Source organism: Falco naumanni, chromosome 4 (assembly GCF_017639655.2).
Source record: "Falco naumanni isolate bFalNau1 chromosome 4, bFalNau1.pat, whole genome shotgun sequence".
Taxonomy (NCBI): Eukaryota; Metazoa; Chordata; class Aves; order Falconiformes; family Falconidae; genus Falco; species Falco naumanni.
This window is the reverse complement of record NC_054057.1, coordinates 107,111,545-107,134,743: the sequence shown is the minus strand read 5'-3', so window position 1 is coordinate 107,134,743 and position 23,199 is coordinate 107,111,545. Positions and strand designations below refer to the sequence as shown.

General features: G+C 38.6%; 1 protein-coding gene across 1 annotated transcript; it reads left to right on the top strand.

Annotated features, from left to right (window-relative positions):
• Window positions 1-34: 34 nt before the first annotated feature.
• Window positions 35-22,794, top strand: RFT1 (RFT1 homolog). Its single transcript, XM_040590993.1, has 13 exons — window positions 35-126; window positions 239-324; window positions 923-1,039; window positions 2,904-3,093; window positions 3,679-3,780; window positions 5,114-5,248; window positions 6,150-6,228; window positions 6,475-6,525; window positions 7,868-7,998; window positions 9,250-9,394; window positions 11,132-11,237; window positions 12,105-12,354; window positions 13,265-22,794. The coding sequence occupies exons 1-13, from the start codon at window positions 64-66 to the stop codon at window positions 13,427-13,429; spliced, it is 1,620 nt and encodes a 539-aa protein (XP_040446927.1). The 5' UTR covers window positions 35-63; the 3' UTR covers window positions 13,430-22,794.
• The last annotated feature ends 405 nt before the right edge of the window (window positions 22,795-23,199 follow it).

Sequence of the window (23,199 nt, the reverse complement as noted above, 5' to 3'; positions counted from 1 at the left end):
CGCGCTGACGAGATCGCGGCGCGACGGCGCCATTTCCTGCCGGCGGGGCAGGGCGGGCAGGCGATGGCTTCGCAGGACGTGCTCAGCCAGACCGCCCGGCTGGCCTCCTCCAGCGCCGTGCTGCAGGTGCGGGGCCGCCCCGGGCCGCCTCCCTCCTCCTCCTCCTCCGCGGTGCCTGGCGGGAGCCGCCGCAGCCCCGCTGGCCCCGCAGGTGTTTCCCGTGCGGCTTCCTTCGCAGGTGCTGTTCCGGGGGGTCACCTTCGGGCTGAACGCCTTCACTCTGCGCTACCTCTCCAGGGAGCTCATCGGCGTGGTCAACGTGAGGTGAGGCGGCGGCTGGGGAGCAGCCGGGCCTGGGAGCCCCCGTCCCACGTCCCCATCCCGGGCGCGGCTCGCCTGAGCCCGCCGCCCGCGGGGCTGCCCCGGGAGCGGGGCTGCGGCGTGAGGCGGCTTCTGGGAGAGCGTGTGTGCTGCGGGATGTCGGGGCTGGGGGCTGTGTCGGTAATAATGCTTTTATAGCGCTGGTTCATTTACTGCTGCGTACAGCGTGCGGTCGCTGAAAGTCTCCCGAGTTGTTCTTTGGCCTGAAACAGAGGGACTGCTGGCCTGTCCTACCTGTCGGCTTGCAGTGGAAAACCTAGACACAACTGCTTATTATACGCTGTTGCTATGTGATAAATTTTGCAACTGCGTTTTTTGTTTATAGCATGCATGAAGTATTTTTGCCATTTGAATAATCACTTTCTCCTCCTTTTATGGTGATAGTTTACCTCACATCACCGTGTTTTCTTTGTGTATCCATTAGGTTTTTCTGTCAGGTAGTCCTGTGTAAAAACTGTGAGCAGTGCTTCTGTGCAAAAGTTTCCAGAACGAGTATGTAAAGAAATTGTTTTCTCTTCTTTTTTTCCTCCCCCCGTTTTAGGCTAACTCTGCTGTATTCAACAGTTGTCTTCCTTGCCAGGGAGGCATTTCGCAGAGCTTGCTTGAGTGGAAGTACAAAGCGAAACTGGACCAAAACAATTAATCTATTGTGGCTGACGTAAGATAACTTTAAAAACTTACTTCTGTGGAACTTATTTCTAATTCTTACCTGAAAGCTCACAGAATGAGAGCATGTATTTATTTACTGAGGTTATTATTTCAGCACTGAGCATTTAGTAGCCGCGTTCATGTTTCGGGACTGATGCAGGAAGCTGGTCGAGTCTGTTGCTTTAGCATTTATGGACTTGATCTCTTTTCGGAGCACGTGGGAAAGTGCATGGCCGAAGGCGTTAACAGGAGCCGTTTGCTCTGTCTGTTACCCTGGAGTTTTATTTATGTTGTAGCTGTTAAAGGAAAATCCTGTTGCACAAATGCTTAGACTTTTATTTTTTCTTCCTGTGCCTGCTCAGTCTTGCTCTTTTATTACTTGATGTGCATTTATGACGCTGCTTTAGTTATTTTTTTCCCCTTCAAACTAATTTTTTTCAAAGTCTTGAGCCCTTACATGGTTTAATGGCACGGCAACGTAAATGTTTGTGTTGGGTAGGAGAAATGTGAAAAGGTTGGATTGAAGCAACAGGGAGTAAGTGTGACTACTTGTTTCAACTGCAGTGCTGTTTCTAGCAAAAAGTGGATAGCTTTCCAGAGTGTAGTCGCACATTGCATGTTAGTGGGTTTTATGATGTGTTTTTCCCTTCTGGTTCCTGGATACATCTTTCTGCTACTTCCCTTCTGTCAGATCTAGCAGCTGTGCAGCTGGAATTAGGTGGGCTGGGAGGTAAGTTTACCTGCCTGGTATGGTGGAAAACTACCCCTGCATGACAAAATAGCAGTCTTCCATTGGAACACCCTACTGATGTTACCTCAGACTGCACAGCATTAAGTAGATCTGGCCCGGGAATTGCAGGGTTATGCATGGTTGTCTGCTTCCAGGTATAAAGAAGAGGGACTGTCATTTTCAGGGATAGGTTTAACAGTAATATCGTAAATACATTAGATAGATCTGTTCTCTTGGCTGTATTATAGTCAGTTTTCTACTATTTGATAGCCATTAATAGGCATTAAATGGTAGAGTTAACAATGATGGTGTGCACCTTTTCTTTTTAAATTTTTCCTTGTAGAGAAGCATAATTTAAAATGAAGATTAACTTTCTTGAAGGATCTGAAACACATCATAGGAGCTTGGTGTCATATACCCTAGGGATCTGATAATGGGAGGGTCAAATAGATCCTGCTGCAATGATGTAAAACTTTCTGCACTCTGCTAGAAGTTTCGTGTTCCTGAAGCAGTGTCAACAGAAGGTAATACACGTCTGCACTCCTGTGCCTAGTTTGACTTCTTAGCTAGTCACTAATCGAAGTGGCTCTGAGCTACAGTAGAGCATTGTCAACTGGCATACCTGAGGTGCAGGCATGCATTTTCTTCTGCTCGTTCTGCTGTCGCTCTCTGGAGAACCAGTGATTTCTGGAAGAGTGAGACTAGCAGTTGAGTGGTGGTATCTTTATCTGTTAGAGCAAGATCCACCAAAGCTTGCTTGCCTAACCCCTGGTAACCACAGACAGTAAAAATAGTGGCCATGAGGGGTTTGCAGTATGACAGGGACCAGAATTGTTCAGTCTTAGGGAACAAGAAATGCAGATAGTTGACCTAACTTAATAACAAATATGTTATGTGCTTGAGTAGAAAATAGACAAGTCGGGGAAATGTTTTCTGTGTCTTGTAGAGAGTGCCTTAAAGATGTTTGTTACAAAATAAAAAGAAATGTATTCTTGGTATAGTAAAAGTAGAAATTAAAGAAATTTATTCCTTGGGGGCTTTTTTTTTTTTGAAAGTTATGTCTATGTGTGACATCTGAATCTACATTTCTTTTTTTATGTTAAAGTAACATTTCTATTGATTTGTTTTTACGTTAACTTTTCAGAGTCCCTTTTGGTGTGTTTTGGTCTATTTTCTTGGGCTTAGTCTGGCTACACTTTCTTGAAGTACCTGATCCTTCTGTGGTTCCTCATTATCAGGCTGGTGTGGTGGCATTTGGTCTTTCTGCAATTATCGAACTTCTGGGAGAACCATTCTGGGTTTTAGCACAAGCTCATTTGTTGGTGAGACTTAAGGTTAGTAAAGTACACGGGGTGTATGTGTGTGGAGAATTATCTTTATGGAGAAGAAATTACTGAACTAGATCTTTGTGTATTCAAGCATATTAAAAAAATGTGTGTATTGTTTAGTACTGTGTGACATAGTTGTAACATAGATATAAACTTGTACCTATTAAAGCTAGGAAGTTGGTTTATTTAGAAGTTATCACCTTACTGATCATTAAGTACTTTATCGTGAGTTTTAATCCGAGGGAGAGACACAGCTTCCACAGTTTTGCATTTCAGTTGATTGTTAGTGTGAAACTGTGAAATGCAACAATTGTAAACCTGATTGTGTGAAACAAAACTTCCCCTTTTGTCCTGTACAAAAGGACTGGCAAAGTGCAGTGGAGGGATTGTGAAACGCAAGAATGTAAAATTTACAGAGAAATCACAATCTGAGATGGCAGTCTCAGCAAAGAGACTCTGATAAAGTGTCAGTGACTTCAAAAGTCTTGTATTTCTGCATAAATTCTGTGTGTGAAACTAATGTATTTTGAAGTTGGGTGTGTGGTTAAATTTGTATTAAAATAAACATCTATGATTTTCCCTTTCTTAAAGGTAATTGCTGAAAGCCTTTCAGTAGTGTCAAAATGCATTTTGACAGTTATTTTAGTAGTCCTTTATCCTCAGTGGGGCCTCTACATTTTTTCCTTGGCTCAGGTAAGTTTCCTGTATTCTCTTTTCCTATGAATTTGTGATCCGTGTGAACTTTTATTTGCTTTTGGTATTTAGCCTGATAACTTGGGGGAGGTGAAAGAAAATGCCCCTGGGAGGAGGTTTGACCTCGAGCAATTTGATGGAGGTACAAGAAAGCACGTTCTGTTTGCGAAGGCACATTTTGCAGTTCAGGTTATGTTATTCTGTATATGCTTTATGTTGACTGTTACGGTGAGTTACACATTCTAATGCTTGAAGACTGTTCACCACCTGGCTTCAGAATTAGTTAGACTTTGGATTTTGCTGTGTAGAGAATATAGTCACATGTAACTTTATCAGCCTGTACCACCAACCTTGCTCACCTTATCAGAAGGTGCTAATCATGTTTAATGTATTCAGGTTAAAGCTTTTTCTTTACTACAATAAAGAAGGGATATATTGGTGTCTGAGAAATAGGGTTGTGGCCTGTGCACTGTCAGTTCACCTAGAAATAAACACGTGACCCATTTCAAATGTGCACATAAGGTTATTTTTTTTTCCCCAGTTTTTGCAGCGGCTGTGTATAGGTAGCTTTTATATATATACACACCTTATATATGTATATATATACACACATCTATATATAGGTAGCTTATAACAGCTCAAAGTTGGAGGAAAGGCAGATCAGGGGACACCTTATTGCTATCTATAACTACTTGAAAGGAGGTTGTAGCGAGGTGGGTGTTGGTCTCTTCTCCCACATAACAAGCAATAGGACAAGAGGAAACTGCCTCAAGTTGCGCCAGGGGAGGTTTAGATTGGATATTAAGAAAAATTTCTTTACCGAAAGGGTGGTCGAGCATTGGAATGGGCTGCCCAGGGGAGTGGTGGAGTTGTCATCGCTGGAGATATTTAAAAGACCTGTAGGTTTATGGTGCTGAAGGACATGGTTTAGTGGTGGACTTGGCAGTGCTGGGTTAGTGGTTGAACTTGCTGATCTTAAAAGGTCTTTTCTAACATAAACGATTCTATGAATTAAGATATATAGACAGTGTTGACTGGGTGAATAATTGCTTTACAATTGGACTTCAAATAATCATTTTAGAAGTGCTGGATAGAACATAAAAGTTAGCAAAGGGTTGTGATAAGCTACAGATTGAAAAAAAAAAGAAATAGATTAATAACATTCTTGAGAGGTGTTGAAGTCTTTAGTTTAATATTTGACAGGAGTAAGGACTACTTACTAAATTTTCCCTAAATTTGGAACTCTAGTGTATAATTCTAGCAGTAATTCTACATTTGTGAGTTAATTTTATATCACTGTTAGCTTTTCTTCTTTCTTTCCCTATCTTTCCAGCTTTTGTATGCCAGTGTTCTGGTAATGTGCTATGTTATTTATTTTGGGATGTTTTTGGGATCTCCTGAAGCCACAAAGAAGTCATTTCCTGTTGCTAGATTGAAAGCTCTATTACCTAACTTGGTGGAAGATGAGGTAGGTTTTTCTTAATATTATTTCTTGATTATTTTTTTTTAAGTCTTTTTTGAGAGAGATTTGAAAATTAATTTGAGATAGTGGAGTTACTTGAGTGATTTTGGGGATATCTGCACTGTAGAAGATATGTGCAAATAAGGGGGAAATGACATACAAATTCTGTTTGTAGCTGACGTTAGTAAAGTCTTTGTCAGGAAAATGTTATGAAACTTGACCTCTTTGTGGTGATGGACTTGCTGCTGACCTACCTTTTAGTATCGTTGCACAAACCGTTAACTGGAGATAGAACATCTGCAGCGTGCAGCGGAATGACCAAGTGTCACTGGATCCAAGGCAGGAAAGAAGCTAGAACCATTTTCCCTTGGATTTTGGTGCTTGACTTTTCCACAAAATAAACCTGGTGGTGGTACATGGCATGCTACAGATACTCAAATATTTCTCAAAAGAAAATGAGGCAAATGAAGAAGACGACATTTTGGAAAAAGATGTACAGATTGAAATAAGGGCAGTTCTTGGTTGCAAGACTCCTGAGGACAGTTTGAAGAGCATTAGACGGTTGACACCCACAGTGTAGGTGGAAGTTACATTGGTGTGCTAAACAGGTAAAACAGGTAAAGAGGTTGCGTTTTTTTTCAGTCTCTAACTTTGATTAGTATTTTGGGTACTTTATCTGCAACTACAGTAATTTTCAGCAAGGGAAGAAAGAAGTCTTTGCAGATTAGAGTGATATTGGTGCTTGAATTTAGCAATATTTTAGATTAGTTATTAGTAACTATGACATCGTGGGTTTTCTCATCAGTATAGTGAGAGCTAGTCTAGAGTATTGTACTGGTTTTGTATTTTCGGTATCTACTCTGTAGTTTCAATCATGTTTCTTACATTGCAGCACTTTTTTTTGCAGACCTTTGTTAACTGGAAGGAAGCACGGTTGACTTGGAGTTTCTTCAAACAATCCTTCTTGAAACAGATTTTGACAGAGGGTGAGGGCTAGTGAATACTATTTCCAAAATTGACTTAAAGCTTGAGAAATCACGTGTCTGTGTCTGTGTGTGACTTTCAGAGATTGTTGCCAGTAGACGTTACTAACCTGAATGAAGTTTTTGAGGGTATTCTGAACTAGGTGCTGTCCTGTTTGCCCCTCTGAGTATTTAAAATTGGAACTGTCTGAACAAGAACAAATTCCTCAATCTTTCCCAATACTTAAGTTCTTTATTTTGAACTTACAGGTGAACGATACGTGATGACTTTTTTGAACGTATTAAATTTTGGAGATCAGGGTAAGTGTGATGGTATTGTGGAATGGTGACATAGTTTTCTTAGTCACTGCTCTTCAGGTAGTTCTGGAAATTACAAAAAGTGTTTGATGATAACTTGAAAATCTGAGATTTCAAAGCCTTTCTGACTTCAGGGAATGATTGATGTAGATATAGAAAATAATGTAAGGTCCTGGATTTTTATTTTAGTTTTTCTTTGGATCAAAACTTACTAATCGGACATGTGATACCATGTATGTGTTTTCATTTTTTAAAAAAACACTTCAGTAATATCTGATGTATTATAGTTGTCTGTATTCAGTTTTTGTGATTCTGTTTGCTGTCTTTCCTTTTGAATCTGTGTTAGAGGTTATGGCAAGAATATAATTTTTGAGATGCAATGCTATAAACACTGAATTGTTCTGTAAAAGAATTCAGTATGGTTAATGTATGGCAGTAGCCATTCAGATGCCTGAGCTGGCAGCACTTTATATGACTTGGTCTTTTATAGCTTGGGGAGCGAAAATAGGCTGTAATTACTGACACACTGATACAAGTTTCTTGGCTGGTTTGAATTACTTTTAATTGCTGGCAGTAGTATGTTCCCCCATAAATACTGAGTGTATGCACTTGCCACCTGTAACTGCAGTCACTTCTGATTCTCCTCCCTTGCAGAACAATTGAGCTGCCTCTTACTTGAAGGCTTTTTAAAAGAGCAATGAGTACAAAAATGCCTGTATTCTCAAAATGTTAAGAAATACTGGTTCCAAGTCCTAGGAAATGAGCCAGTACCTTGTTCTGTTACTTCCCTGTGACTATGTAATGTGCTTATCCATATGCTTGACTTTGTGTACTCTCAGTGACTGCACACACACACACACACACACGCAGGTTTGGAGCAGTATCTTGCCAAGGATGGAAGTGCTGGTAAAATGTCATGTAGGATTGCTCTTCCACTGCAGTGAAAGTGAAAAGAATGAAGAACGTCTCACTGATATCTTCCACTGTATCATTAAATCCTTACATTCCTGTTCTCATTCTGTGAAATTAATCAGGATCGTTTAACGTCCTCTGCAGTAAGAATTTTTAAATGTGGCTTGGTGCTGTTACGAGATTCACATCTCCGTAGTTAATGCTTTTGTCGTAGCTTTGCCATCTATGAGCGAGCTCTTTGCTGTGATTGTCAGAATTTTTAAGGAACGCTGGTTTAATGTTCCACTAAATTCTAAATTCCACTTGCTTTCCCTTTGTTTGGTGAAAATGTTAAATTAGAATTTATGTAATTGTTAAAGACTTGGAACTAAAATTAATCTAAAAAAATTACAGGTTGCTGCTATGTTTTTTTTTTTTTCTTTTCTTTTTAAAGGTGTATATGATATTGTGAGTAATCTTGGTTCACTGGTGGCCAGGTTTATCTTCCTGCCTATTGAGGAGAGTTTTTATGTCTTTTTCGCTAAAGTGTTGGAAAGAGGGAAGACTGTAAAGGATCAGAAGCAGGTATGTTTATTTTGGATTAATTATATGTTAAATGCTTGATTTTTGTTACAGAAGTTGTGTTACAGAAGTGTGTGTTTAAATTTGAGTATAAAGGCTGTTAAAATTGAAAAGTTGCAGTGGCGAACAAAAATGTCAAGTGACACTGGGCTAAAAGTAAAAGAAAATAGGTAAAATGCAAATGAAATAGAAATTAAGATGTGCAGTGGCATAGTACGGTCTTGTATATAAGTGAAGTTAACATAATCTGCTGCAAACAGTGTGATGTAAACCCTACTGTACCATGTATTTCCAGATATACTTAGGAAATTATTTAAATCATGGAAGCTTGCTGTTTCTGTTTAATAAGTATTGTCTAAAAATATTTGATTTACTTGAAAATATAAGTAGTTGTTAAGTATTAAACAACAATGTTTCCAAAGAGTGGAGTTTTGGCGAAGAAAAGAATTGTATTTTTCTGGAGCTTTTGAATTGTGTGTGGAGTATTAATGGTTAAATGAACAAGAGCTTTGCTCTACATGAAGAGTATTCATGCGTGCTCTAGGCAAGAAATTAATGATCATGACAACTTTTTTCAGTAATCCTCCTACTTGCACGTCAGCACGCAGTTAAACAAATCCCATGTGTCAGGCCATTGGTGGGCTAAGGAAGCTGTAGGTCTATGTATGTTTTACATATAGTGTACCTGATACCTATAACTGGCAAAATGATTACAAGTTTTCACTCTACATAGTGAGATTACGTTTTGTCACAAGAATTACAAGAATGCTTCTTGTAATGAGGTGGTAGAACTGACAAGTTACTTGTTCTGGTGTGGCAAATCTTGTGGTCCCATGCAGCAATAAAAATCTGACCCGCCAGTTGAGTCAAAACTGTGGCCTTGGGCTGGTGCCGTGCTTTTCTTTGCCATTTACAAACCATTAAAACGGGTGCAAATGATGTTTGTGCATTTCCTTGAAAAGACATGTTCATGGCTAATATTTGTGTAGAGTTTGTAGTATGTACAATGTAGAACAGAATAATAAATATATATTATATATATATATAAATATAAATATATATAATAATAATAAAAAAATGAAAATTTTTTGAAGTTAAGACGACATGTATAGATAATTAAAGAGCAAAGGGTAAGTTTCACACCCTTTTACAGTGTACAAACCGGTGGGTTTTTTTCCTGCGGAGTAGCTTTTGAGTGTGAAAATAACCGTAGTATTGATTCAGATTCACATAACCGACTACATTTTTTTTCAGGATGATATTGCTATGGCTGCAAATGTATTAGAATTGCTGTTGAAACTTGTGCTTCTGATTGGCCTTACCATCACGGTGTTTGGCTATGCCTATTCTCAGCTGGCTCTGGATATTTATGGAGGCTCAATGCTGAGTTCTGGAACAGGTAAAGATTTATAGAGCCGGCAAAAAAGCCATTCTTTAAAAAGAGAAACTGCAGCTGTTATGAATTACTGGATAAATCAGCAGATTTTTTTTTTTTCCTTTGAAACTCCTATTGAAATCAGTGACTTCTGAAATATTCCTTCTGTAGCTGGAGCCTGTGTAAATCTCAGTTCCTAGCTGATCTGTCTTGGGTTAAGATTTAGCAGCTTCTCAGAGGAGGTTTTTTTGTTGCATTTCTGCTTGGAGATCTTGCCTGTGTGCCATTGTGGGAGAGTTCTAGCTTCATTTTCCATTTCACATCTATTACAATGAAGAGAAAGTTACAGGGCAGATAAAAGTATGTGACAGTATATTGTGTTCAGGACAGTTGCACCTGTTAAGAGGTCTGTACCTTCAAGCCACAACCTTGGAATATTGCTTATTGGATATTAAAATTAATTGCAATTACCTCGTTCAGTGTTAAGATCATTTGATATATTCTAACTCCCAAAGACACACTTTTATTTTTAAGTATCAAGCTTTTATATATTTTTGCTTTAGACCCTTATCTGTTATTTGGAAGCTGGCGCTTCATTTGTATAGTGACTTTTAGGAAAACCCTGTGTCTGCATATCCAGGAAAAGATGTTAATAACTTCTGCATGTTGTTTTGATTTGTCTTGTTGCTGGTTCTATCAGATATATTTTAATTTTGAAAGCAAATGTGGAAGTCAGTCATTCTGGACTCTGGCAGCCAACTCTTTTTTATGATGATGTATTCTGTCCCTCTTTCTCTTCAAGAATGAATGTCTGGGCCTAATCTTTTAGACATGTTTACTTGACTGGAAAGGACTGTGCTTAGGAATATGGATGCAAGTCAAGAGACTCACGAGTAATTTTTTTTTTTTTTTAACCTAATGGTAATGTGTGAAAATGAAATGTTGGAGCGTGTGTACTGACTGACTTGACCAGGTATTAATGGTTATATTCATTTGGATATTTTTGTTCTGAGTGCTCTTTGGTCTAATGTTTTTATGCAAACTTGAAAAGAAGGTCTTCAGCTATGCCCCATGTCTGCAGTGTATTTACTGCTCACTGGGCAGTTGTTCTTTAGAACTGAAACAGAAGGAGACTGGGTAATGTGAACTACATTGCAGCCATCAAAAAGGAGTATTTGTGGATGCACACTAACTTGTAAAAAAAGCATGGGTTTTTTTCCTAGTGTTGTAATTAATAGAGGACAAGAGAAAGATTAAGGTCTGAATGGAGAATCTTGAAGTAACATATAGATTATCTCTGACCCGTATCATTTTTCGTGTAGCAGTGTTGAATGTATTGTACAGCCTTTCTCTTTTTCTTGCTGTTGTGTTCAAAATATAAATTTTATTGCTTTTATTACCTCATAATGACTATTGGATTAATTTTCACAAATTTTGATGCAGTAGATGATTTGGGTTATGGTAAATACTAATTTTTAATTAGAAAATCACTTAAAATACTTTTTTTGATGGGTACCTTTTCTGTTACTATAACAACTGCTACTCTTGGATATTTTCATGATTTTTTTTTTTCTTACAAACTTTTCTTTTGCCTTATTTGTGTTCTTGACAAGGTACCTAGACAGGAAAGTTAAGTGAACTTAAGTTTTTGTTATTAGTGATAACATTGCAACTTTTATCTCTTGGTATCAGTGAGTATAAAACCAATGTGGTTTTATGTAAGAAATAATTATCTACTTACCATTCTAATGTGTTTCTTAGGTCCAGATCTCCTCCGATGTTACTCATTATATGTCCTATTTCTTGCTATCAATGGAGTAACAGAGTGTTTTACTTTTGCTTCGATGTGCAAAGAAGAGGTGGACAGGTAGGAAATAGTGTCCCCAGAATATTGCTGTAATTAATTTGCATGTGGTTTGCTTGGAGTTCAGTATGAGAACAGAACAGTTGTTCTGTGTGGATATGCGCTTGGAAATCTTGCAACTGTTAAATTTTTTCATGTGCTGTTACTGGACATCAGGTACGCTTCTGAGTGTTCCAAGTGGTGGGTCTGAATTCTGTGGTTTATGTACTTCAAGTAGGAGGATGGGCTAGATGACCTGAGGTCCCTTCCAGCCTGCTTTATTTCTTGATTCTGTGTTCATCCTGGGTTATTGACTTTGAAGCCTGGTTGCCTTCCCAGTGCTACCATCAAGCTTTTCTCGTTTACGTAGCGGCTGTCGCTAACAAGGCCTTTCCAAATTAATTTTGATGAGGTCTACTTTTTATAGTCGAAGTAGTATCGTCTTAAACTTAGCAAGGGCTGCTTTCATGACACCTTTAAAATGTACGGTTGTTTTCAAAGTTGCTGTTTAGAGCAGAAACTAAATAAAGCATCATCTTTTGCTGAGCATTATTTTTCTTTAATATATTCCTAAAATAAAATAGCAAAAAATCCACGTTTTTACATTACTGATCATGGTTACTAAATTTGACTTTCTGAAAAGAGTATACAGCTGATTAGTAAAACAGAATTTCCTTCACATAATGTAGTACTTGATTTTTTTGATGTATTTTTCATTCTTGCAATGATTTTTTTGTTACCATCTTGCTTCTCAAATTTGTTGTCTCCCATTAGAAAATGGTAAAATAATTTCTGTTGCTTGTATTAGAAAATAAATTGTGGTATTTCTTCAAAGTTAGTAAATAAACACTGTAACTGTGTGCATTTTGAAATTGTTTCTTTTTTTCCTAGGTACAATTTTGTTATGCTGGCCTTGTCTTTCACATTTCTGTGCATCTCTTATTTCTTGACCCACTGGCATGGCAGTGTAGGCTTTATCCTTGCCAACTGCTTTAACATGGGTATTCGAATAGCTCACAGCATCCACTATATCTATGATTACTTCAAAGAAAGCACTTACAGACCTTTGACAGGCTTGCTTCCATCGCCGGTTTTGGTGCTCGTTTATATCATAAGTGGAGTAATCACCGGTTTCTCAGAGGTAAGCATCTTTCTCAGATTTTGCTTTCACCGTGAAGGGTAGTGTCAAATGACTTTTGTGTCCTCAAGCAGAGAAATACTGTTAGCAAAAAAGGCTTACGAGGACAGGCTGGAAGACTTCCATTACAGGCAAGGCAACATATAATATTAAGAGATTTTATCTTTGATACACTTTCTGTAGGTGGCAGAGAACTTTGTATCTAATAAGTAAAACAAAATTTAACACATTCCTGCTGTCAGTAGATAAATCCATGTCCTTAGTTGTTAATAATAATTGAAATTTTGCAGTAGCACAAAGAAATTGTTACTAAAAATTCTGTAATAAAAAAGTGATAGAGGAAAAAGAACCAAAACTAGAACAGAAACAAAAATTGCTAAGAGCACGTTTATCACACTTATTCAGACTACAAGATCATAATTGCACAGACTAATTATTACTTATACAGTAGCATTTCAATATACAAAAATTTTATAGATTGAAAATCCATTATGCCTTGGAAAGGAGAGCTTTATTTTTTGGGGTGGGAGATACCCAGTTTCATTAGAAAATAGCTTAATGCATTGCTGCAAAGTAGCAGGCTTGCATGATGGCATCAGCAGAGTTTTCCTAATATCTCGACATATTTCTGCATGCCAGATAACAGTAATTTCCACATTTACCAGCTACTACTTGATGCTCATTTTTTGTTGACAGAATTTTCTTAAGAAAGCAAGTGGTGTGACTACTAGAGATGATTTATTGTAGGATCCGTGCATGTGGCAAAACCATGCTCAGCTTGATGGGATGCATGATCAGGAGATCATGATCATGATCAGGATCAGCATGATCAGGAGAGGTGTTAGACTTTATTGAGACAGGAAATATACTTTGTGCTGACTATTTTTCCTTTAATTGCTTATTTCCTTTGTAGGTATTCTTCTGCTGCAGCAAGGGTTGGATGGCAAGGCTGATTCATGTTGGCATGGGCGCCCTGTGCTTTGCAGCAACCTTCATTACTATGTTCTGCACAGAGACCAAGCTGATCCACTTTGCCAGAAGCCAGTTCCTCTATCGGTATATGAAGAAAGGAACATGAAATAGTCATGTGCAGAACAGTTCTTGTACATGCTTGCAGTAAAGGATACAAGATCTGTGTAGAAGAAGGTTTGCACATGTGTTGATTGGAAGCATTGATAGCAAAGTGGCAATGTAAAAGGTTGCCAACTGAATATTACCTTGTCTTCTAAACTGGTCAGTACAGTGAAAGAGAGCTGAGTAATTTTCTCCTTATTCAGCACTCTTTTCTAAAGTTTTCTTCAAACAGCCTCTTTGGTAAGAGATGTAAGATACACGCTTCTGACATAACCAAGTTGACAGATGTCATGGAGAGAGCTCCTGTTCTTACCATTGGGAGAGCACATGTATGAAGACATCATACGGTTTACATCTTAAGATGTAATTAAGAATGTCCTTATTTGGCATGGTTGGCTGCTTAACTGGTTAGAAAATAAATAGTCTGACAAAAAAAAACAACAAACAACCACAACAAAACCCATAAAACAAAAGCTGAAGAAAACGGTAGCGCAAGGACCAATAGCCATGTGACTGTTACTGAAGCAGAGAGATTGAGTTGTCAGTGTTTAGAATTGTAAAATGGAGATGTTTACATGCAAATTAATGGAATATGTAGCACGTGTCTGTGCTAGGTATGTAAGATTATTTCATTCAGTATTATCATTCATTTATGAGGGTATTAATTTGTCAAAAATACTCTGAAGCCTTAGCTAAATGGAAAAAGAGGTTTTGAGCAGCATTTTATAGAAGGTGTTAAGTACAATCACGCTGATGCTGAAGTTCCAGAAGGTTAATCATAAAGCTTCTTACTTTTGCTCCATTGTTCTTTGGTTTTCTCTGAGATTTTTATATGCCAGGATGAACAGATTTGTCTCAATAAAAATTATTTTGTCTTGTTGGTGAAAACAAATGTAAAAAGTTTAATAAGATTTCTTTCAAGGATTTATGCATATTGAAACTTTCATTATTGGATAGAAAAATGCTACTTTCTGTTGCAATCAGTTTTTCTCATGTCTTGTTTTTTTACTTGTTCAGTCTTAACCTTTGTATTGATCAGTTTTTTTTGAATTGTTGAAAACTTGGACGTTCAGAAGTTGTAAGATTAGATGTTAGGTTTACGATTGGTCTGTTTTATTGCTGTTCTAAGATCTGAATTTGGTGGTTCCAGAATGTACAAGTAGCAGGTTTGTAGTGATCAGTATTCGCTTTGCAGTGTTTTGGGTGGACCAAAAAACATCAAGCAATGAAAAATATATGCTCAGACATGTACAGTTGAAAGCTTTTAGTTCAATTATGTAACAACTCTGCAGATCCTTAGACCGCTTAAAAAAATACTTCACTGTAATGGCATTGTGGAGTTCATCCTGGTAACCATAGCTCAGTGGGAAATGCTATCCGGTGTCTGGTTTTGGTTTGGTACTGTTGGAAACATTTTCTAAACTCTGGTAACTTCCACTTGGAGAATATTGCCAGAGATACTGTATATGAGAATTTGGTGACTGAAAAATTAGCACAGAGAAGCCAAAATGTGATAGTGGAAGGAGAAAGATGCACTTCCTCAGCTCATGGTGGTGTCTCCATCGCCTGGCTGGAAGGTAGTCGATAGAGATTTGCTGGACCTTCTGAAGTTATGAAATCTACCAAAATACAACAAACTACATTGTTCTGTCCTGTTAAGTGAATTGGGTAGTTCTTTGCCTTTAAAATTTTTCTGTTCTGAGTTGTCTTGCAGCTTTTTTTCTCGTTTCTATCAGTTATGGAGTTCGTTTTGAAGTACAGCAACGTATATTACAGGGGGTTGAAACTTCTTTATTATAAACTGTCAATGCATACGGTTTCTTTTCCTTTATTTACTTGTTCATCATTTTTTAAAAAACCAAGAAGGTTGAACTTCCGGACTCTTTTTAGGGTCTGACTTTTTCTTCCTGACTTTGGGACCTTACTGTGGGAATACCTCTATCTGTACAGTGAATTTTAGTAACTACTTGGAAGGAGAAATTTTGTATAGCCCTGGACTTAAAGTGCTTAGGAGAACGAAGAATTTTCCATACCAATGAGCTTGTGTCATGCTGTCTTACCTAGTCTTTTGATCTGGGCTGTACAGTGATACTACTACTGCTGCTAGTATTGTCATAAATAGGGTGATGTGAGATCTCACTGTTCAGCTAGTGAGCTGTGTTGTCTCTCAGATCCTTTTTCACATGAATGCTGTGTATGCATTTAAAGAATTTTCGGTTTTGAACTGATTTGATTTCATATTGGAATGGCTTATAAATATATCTTGCATCTCAACAAGTGAATACAATTTCATATGAATCAGGAAGACATTTAAGATGGCTTAATCATTGCTCATTTGCAAATTAAGGATACATTGCTCTTAAAGTTGATCTGTAAGCAGTTCAGTGCTGGTTGGTAGGGTTTTGTGGTTTTTAAAAAAATGTGGTTTATGTGGCAGGAAACTGCAAGGAGGGACAGGAAGTATAGGCCTATGAAGCTGGCTCCTGGTTTCTTATTTATCTGTGTGATCCTTCATGTAAAAGCTGTTAATTGCTTTCTTTCTAAAGAAGCAAACTGTCAAACTCTGAGACAAAATTGAGATTAAACTTGACCAAAGTTCCCTTTTGTTTACTGTTTTGCCAGTCTGTCAAAGGCACAATGGGGTGCTTCTCTATAAATTTCATGAAGCTGTTTTGCACTGTTCTGAAATCCTTTAGTTCAAGCCAAAGGAGAATTAAAGTGTATTCTTAAAGAAAAAAATATTATTTCATACATAGTGTTGTGGGTTTTTTAACAGTTGGATGAATGACGTTCAGATGACTGTAAGAGATGATGATTATATAATAGGATAATACTGAATAAAATTTATTTCCCTTAAATTTTGTTTTTGTCTTCTAGTTGAGGCTTATTTGGAGTGTTGTTTGTATCTTTGGTGCATATGATCCTTAAATTTGGTTAGATTTTCTAGGATCTTTTATATTTAAATTCATGTATCAGCCTAGAAACTTATATACCATTTCCTAACACACACATTGATAAAATTTACTGTAGTATTTTTGTAAGAAGTGGCATCATTGTAGTCACTTTTTTTTCCTCTTTGTTTTTGTTGAAATGTATGTTTGTATGGATTGGAATGACCAAGTTTCTTTGTGTGCTTTTAAACAATGCATTGCTGTGATAAAAGCTATTTAAATGGCCGGAATGAACCTGATAGTTAATGAATTTTGTTAGTTGGATTATGCTGCAACTGCCAATACAGGTGGTGTTCGCTACTATCCAAGTAACCAAAGTTCAACGGCTTGTTCTTTTCTAGTATTGTAAATATTTTATTTGTAGGGAAGTAGGGAGGGGGGAGCATATGTGCAGCTTTTTTTAATTTTTATTAGGTTTTTTTTTGTTCGAGGGGTTTCTTTTGGGAAAAAAAAAAAGGAGTTAAAGCTTTACCTTAATGGTTAATCTGCTTTAGTAGGCACAAAAGGCAATAGATGTAAGCTTGAATGCTTACCAGAGTTTACCAACCCTAAGAGGTGTTGACTTATTAGTTCATATGAAGGGTTGCCTGAGTAAGTACTTTGAGGTCAGCAAGACCTAATTTGATGGCTTCTGGGTAAACTTTTAAATTATTTTTGTGGATTTTGTATTTCTTGCTGTTTGAACATCATAGTTTTTTGTGGCTTAATTACCGTATTTTAAAGATAATACTGAAGAGAGAGGATCTGAGGCTTTTTGAACTGTATCAACGCATCAATACATCTGCTGAGATGTAATGATTTTGTTTGGCACAAAATACATAACTCATTTGCATTCTGATAGTGCTATGTAAATGTAGTTCATTTTCATTATAAGCTTAAAATGAAGTTTGAAGCTCTCCACATCTGATGTACAGCTGGGCCATGGAAACGAAGTGCAAGGCGTGCTCCAAAAGCGTTAGCAGCTGGGGGATCTGAACAAAACAGTGATAGGAAGTGCCTGTCTCTTGCATTTTGGATTACTTCCACAAAAAGATGTTTTGTTCTCTTGAGTTTGTGGACCAGAACTGTGGTTCATGCACTACCTTGTGATTTAGAAGGAGGAATGAACCCTTTTCAGTTGGGATGTCTGTAACTGCACACTGTGCAGTGAGCTTCATTGATGGGATTTGATGAGTGAACACTTGCATGTTCGGCCGAGGTAGGGTAGTTGCTTTTCTTCAATTGTGAGGAAAGGTAAAACAACTCTGTTTTGTGTCTTGTCAGGCTTACTCATTAGTTCTGGTAGGCGAGCATCTAACAGAGCTCTGCGTGTTGATTTGCTAGCTAGGTTTTGTGATTCACGGATCCGTCTGTGTTCTGCGTGACTTATTTCCAAAGTTTTATGCCATCTCACTGAATTGAGAAAGCGGGAAGGACTGTAACACAGCTGTCCTCTTGGTTATATCTGTAACCCTTTAAGAAGACTGAAATAATTAAAGCTGTGTTGGGAAGAAAAAAAAGATTGAGTGATAGCAGTCCTTAACACAGATAAAGTATATGAGTAGTTCTAATCCAATAGAATAATATTTTGTTCTTTGGAGAGACAGCTTCAAAAAGGGTAGAAGATAACATAGCTTGGGAGAAGACTGCAGTTTTGCCCATAACTTTCTTGAATGCAGGAGTATTTCAGATACTTGCTCCCTCACAACTCCCCCGTGAGAGGGAGGAGTGTGAGACAAGGCACTGATGGTGTTCCAGAGAGACTTGTGTCTCAGAGCAACTGAGCCATAGTTGTGCGCTACCTGTGAGAGAGCATTGTGATCACTTGTGAATATCTTCAATTCCTTCCTTTTTTTGTTTGGCTTTTTTTTTTTTCCCCCCCTGACACTTTTGTTCATATATTGGTAAACCATTCATAACCAACTCCAGTGTGTAGATACTGCCTTTATTTGCTGGAAAGGTCAACCTAGTCAGTCTCAATGTAAAAATGTGGTAGGTCTGGTACCAGAGTCCTGTGCTGGGGTGGAATGAGGAACGTGTTGGTTGGCTAGCTGAAGGTTATGTTACCGCCTGCTTGCAAGGAGTGAGCGAATTTAGGTTGCACAGAAAAATTTGTTTGTGGCTTCTTTTCGGTTTTGGATGCTTGACATGACAGTACTAATGTTTTCCTAATGGAAGGTGGTTTGGGGGGAATAATTTGACAAAACAAGTATCATACAGTGCACTCATGGTTTCTTTTGTTTATGTAATGATTTTTAGCCATCTCTTGGCAGGGGTTGGGAGACGTTATGGTATGAGGAAAGGAAGAAGGGAAATGTGGCAGAGCACGGTACCACGTGCAAGGAACATAGTGTCCCTCTGAGGAAAGAAAGGTCTTTAGTCTGAGTTCCTCCCATCTGAATGCATTTCTGTCACTGCACATAAGGCTCTTGAGTGTGTATCTGCACAAGTGCTTCTCTAGGCAAGTAGGGCGCGCTTGGAAGAAGCAGCGCGGGCTCGTGAAGTACAGTAAACTTTGCTACAGACTGCTTGTCATTCTGCTTTGCTGGTCAAATAGGCTTTTTATTATTCGTTGAAAATTCAGGCAGTAGTGTGTGATAATACTCTTTAGCTCTCTAACAGTACTCCCCTTTGAGGCTGACTGGACTGTATATTAGCCTATGGAAACTGTGGGGTTTCCTGTGGTTCCTTCAGAATTGTACTGACCGTTGTTGTGTTTTGGTTTCTGGTATCCCCCTCCCATGTCTGTCCCCCGTCCCCCCCATTCCCTTTCCTCAGATGACTTTATTAGACTAGCTTTACACAAGTTTATCCTGGAGCTCTGCTAAAGCACGGGGCTAGGGTCAGGGAAGTGCTAGGGCTTTACTCAAGTCTTGCTCAGTGCAGAAAGGTTGGGTGAAGGCTGGATGGAACCTCCTCTGCCCAACAGGGGGTAGATGTCATCACCCATGGCCTGAATCTCACACTGCACAGCTGCGAGCACTTTGGCTCAGATTTATAAGGAAAAGTTGAGAGCTGTGGAAGAAGTCCGTAGTGAAGCCATGCAGGATAAGAAAGCTAGGATTGCTTTCTTGAAACAGTAGCTTAAAGATTCAGGTGTAAAACCACCTACAGGTACACATCTCTGAATGTAAATGGCAGAAGGTGGCAGCTCAGGAGCCCTGAAGGTCTTTTTTAGGGAGCTGCAGAGATTCTCTGCTGAACCATCTGCTAGTAGAGATGCTCAGAGTTTCACTTAGTGTCGTGAATATACTATGCTTGCTAGCTTAAGCTCCACTGGTTTTGTGCATTTAAAACAATATATGATTTATCCTTTTAAAGCTGAATACATCTTGCTTGTGGAATCTGTTTGCAATTGACAAAAGTTGCCTGAGCGAAATGGCTCGGAGGGAGGATTGCAAATTTGTGGAGAGCGCAGGTGAACGAGGTCTTTTGGAGTGAAAGGCAGAGACTGAGAGCAGAAAAGCAGAATAACAGAAACTGAAAACAAATGCACAGTATGCAGGTATGGTAGCTGGGCGTTCAAGGTACTTAGTGTTCCACTGTGGCTGACTGCTCACCAGGTGGGGAGGAGAGAGAAGGACTTTCTCCCCATCCAGAGGAGCATTTAGGGACTTAGATCATCTGAAAGATATTCTGGTGTGGGAACAGGAAGCTTTCATGGCTGAAGATCCATTGAGGAAGGCTGGAAAAGCATTTGCAATCTGTCAAGAGCCTTACATCTAAGGCAACGTTAAGGTTGTTGCAGTATGGGCCTTGTGGAGAGCTGCAACCAATTTGACTAGTTGTTACAGTTCGGAAAAGGAAAATTAGTCTCCATAGGGTGAGAAAAGGTGGATTTGAATTCAGAAGTTGAATTATTGAACGAACAGGAATAGAATCAGAGTGGAAGAACAGAAGAAAGGTAGTGCAGAGTAGTGTGCTTGTGCTGCAAAAAGCCTGTCTTCAGCATTGGGTGATGAAGTGAGCCCAGATGGCATGTAATGAAGAACACACAAAAGGTTAGACAATAAAATCTCAAGCTGGGGACTTAAATGGGCAGTTGAAAAAAGCTTAAGTGGCTTCAGGGTGGTAGTTGGAAGCAGTGTTGTGGATAGGATCATTCAGCTTGCTAGAGGAGTCCATTGATCTTTGAAAAGTGCATTGCAGGAAGAGCAAGGTGTGGTTGGATTTGTCAGTGCAGAATTTAGCCGAGAAGACCTCAGCCAGTGAGACTGAAGTGGAGATGGTACAATCTAGACAACTTCGGTGCAGGTATACCAAGTTACCTGGAAAACATTCCTTTCCTCTCCCTATACTTTGCATCAAGATTTAGGCCGGTCCTCTTCTACTAACCAGGCTCTGCTGCTACTGCGGTTCTAGCCCATATGGGCAGCCTTGATGCGAGAGAATGAGAGAAACTGTGGGTGGTGGCAGATAAATCAAAACCTCTGACATTCCCAGGAGAAGCTGTCACACCATATGAATGAAAACATTCATCTCTACTAAGGATCACAGGACACAGGGAGTACGTGGCAATGAAGGGTCAAGTTGTGGTGCAGACCATGCTTTCCTCAACGAGATACACACTTCCTGAAGGAACTCGGAGTAGACGTAGAGCAAGCAGTTAGCACAGTGTATCCTAGGATTAATGAATTGGGGAACAGAAGTGGAAACATCAAAGTTTTTGCACCAATAATACACGGACTGCAAATAGAAGTGTATGAGTATGAATGCTCACTATTAAAATAGTAGAAAATTTGATATATTAAGTATGGACTCGAATGAGCAAAGAAAGGCAATTGGCAAATACTGCTTACTTGCAAATCCACTTTAAACAAGGGGGTGTTTATATGATTTACTGCAATTTTGGGAAATGAAGAAATAGAAATGAAAAATAGGGGGTATCTCTTCTGCTTGAGGAAGTGAAACTGCAGCCATTGAAAGAGTAATAGAAGACCGGGAAAAATAATTGTTTTCAGATTTGGAATTGGCTTGACAAGCTGTTGCGAAGTGGGGACCAATATGGGGAAAGGCAGGCGTGTGCTGAGGGAATGACAAAACACGAACAACCTTTGGTAACATGTGGCTCAGCCCCCAGGGATTATACAGGACTAAATGCGTGTGAAAAGGCACAGTCCGGCTGTAATTGTAGAAAAAGCTGGTTGCGCAGTGTATCAGGAAGACATAATAGAATGAAGAATAGACCAAAATGCAAAGACAGACCGATCTGGGAAGAAGTGATTTAAATTTCAGTTAAAGCTTTGAAAGACTGAATCAGAAGCACAGTAACTTAATATCCATTGTAAGTTCTTATGGTTTATTTTACAGGATGATGGTGCCAGTGTTATCAGCTTGAAGAGGAGTAGGTCAGCACAGTGATGATGATGCTGACTTATTAATGTCCCTTAAAGCAAATGCAAGTGTAACTATAGAGGGACTCCAGGAGGGGTAAATAAAACAGAAGGGAAGGGGTAATGAAACTAGGGTAGAGGTAATGTTGAAGGAAGACAGTGGCTAAGTATTAGAGGAGGCTTGTATGTGTCTGGTAACCAAAGCTTGCTCCCTCCCTCCACTTTGTGTGTATCTAATATTTTCAATTTTAACTACGATTTGAGTCGATCATCATATTACAATTGGTAAAACTGACTGTGAATTTAGTACCTCTCCTTAGAATAAAGGAAAGAATGGTAGAGATACCTGTAGTCTAGTAACATATCAGACTTGTTAACTACAAATTTTTTTCTGTGCAAAAGAAGCGTAAGAGTACACACTTACTTTGTGTAAGAGTTCAGAGCAAAGACTTCTGCATTGAGACTGCCAAGAAAACACGATGATTCCTGGTAGTTGTTGTTCTTTGCCTGCTGTGTTAGAACTGCCTTAACAATTATTTGTACTGAATACAAAACTGATTTGCTTGTTGGAAAGGGAAAAGTGGAAGCAGTGGGTATCAAGCAAATGGAGAACAGACATGAGCAGGTCACAGTATAATTTGAGATTACTGGCTAGAATATTGACAAAAAAGGTTAAGAGTAACAAGTTTGCTGTCTGGATGCATCAATGCCTTACAAAGGTGGGAAGCTTGCTTGATGGATAGCTTCACCAAATTAAAAAATAATAGTGATAGTAATACTCTAATTTTTCTTCAATGATAACATAGTATTTCTCTGTCATTAGAAATTTCAAGCAACAGTGATGAACTGATAGTTAAAGAATGTCACTGCCATGAAATATTAGCTGAAGACATCCCTTAGCTACAAGCCAGCTTTATGAAGGGAAAAAAAAAAAAGTGAAATGAGCTTTACAGTCCTAAGAAAACAAGCTGAAATGGAAATTATAGCTGCTCATGCAGAACTTGAACAAGTATTACATGCAATTACACTTGATCTTTAGCACTGTAATTAATAAATGTTTTGATGCCATATCTGTTATCAATAAATCACCTGGCCACTAACAAGAATAATTGTTCCCAAATGTCAAAATCTGTCGCTTTCTGTGCCTTTTGTTGCCATCACAAACTACTGATGTGTGTATAGGTTATGACAACATGCAGTGACTGCCAAATAAGTTTCACCCAGATGAATGTAAATGTGTATGTCAAACAAATAAAATATGTGTAGAACATCATAGACCAAAGGAAATGTTTCTGTTACTACACAGGAAACATTAAACATCAGTGGAATCTAGTTTGCACTGTTGTATTTATAAATATTTATTAAAGTAGCAGGTTAAGTACCTTCTGGAGACTATTTCTTATAGAAGGCCAGGAGTATCTGGCAAATTCACCTCTGAAATAATTTGTAAAACTGTATGGTTTATTTTTTTGTTTCCTGTTGTTTGTTCTCTGCGGCAAGGTACACGGGAT

Bases quoted from the DNA above. Each gene is read 5' to 3' on its own strand.
- RFT1 (XM_040590993.1), top strand. From the start codon at position 64: ATGGCTTCGCAGGACGTGCTCAGCCAGACCGCCCGGCTGGCCTCCTCC. The intron at 1,040-2,903 runs GTAAGATAACTT...TTAACTTTTCAG, and splicing joins ATTAATCTATTGTGGCTGAC to AGTCCCTTTTGGTGTGTTTT. The intron at 6,229-6,474 runs GTGAGGGCTAGT...TTGAACTTACAG, and splicing joins GAAACAGATTTTGACAGAGG to GTGAACGATACGTGATGACT.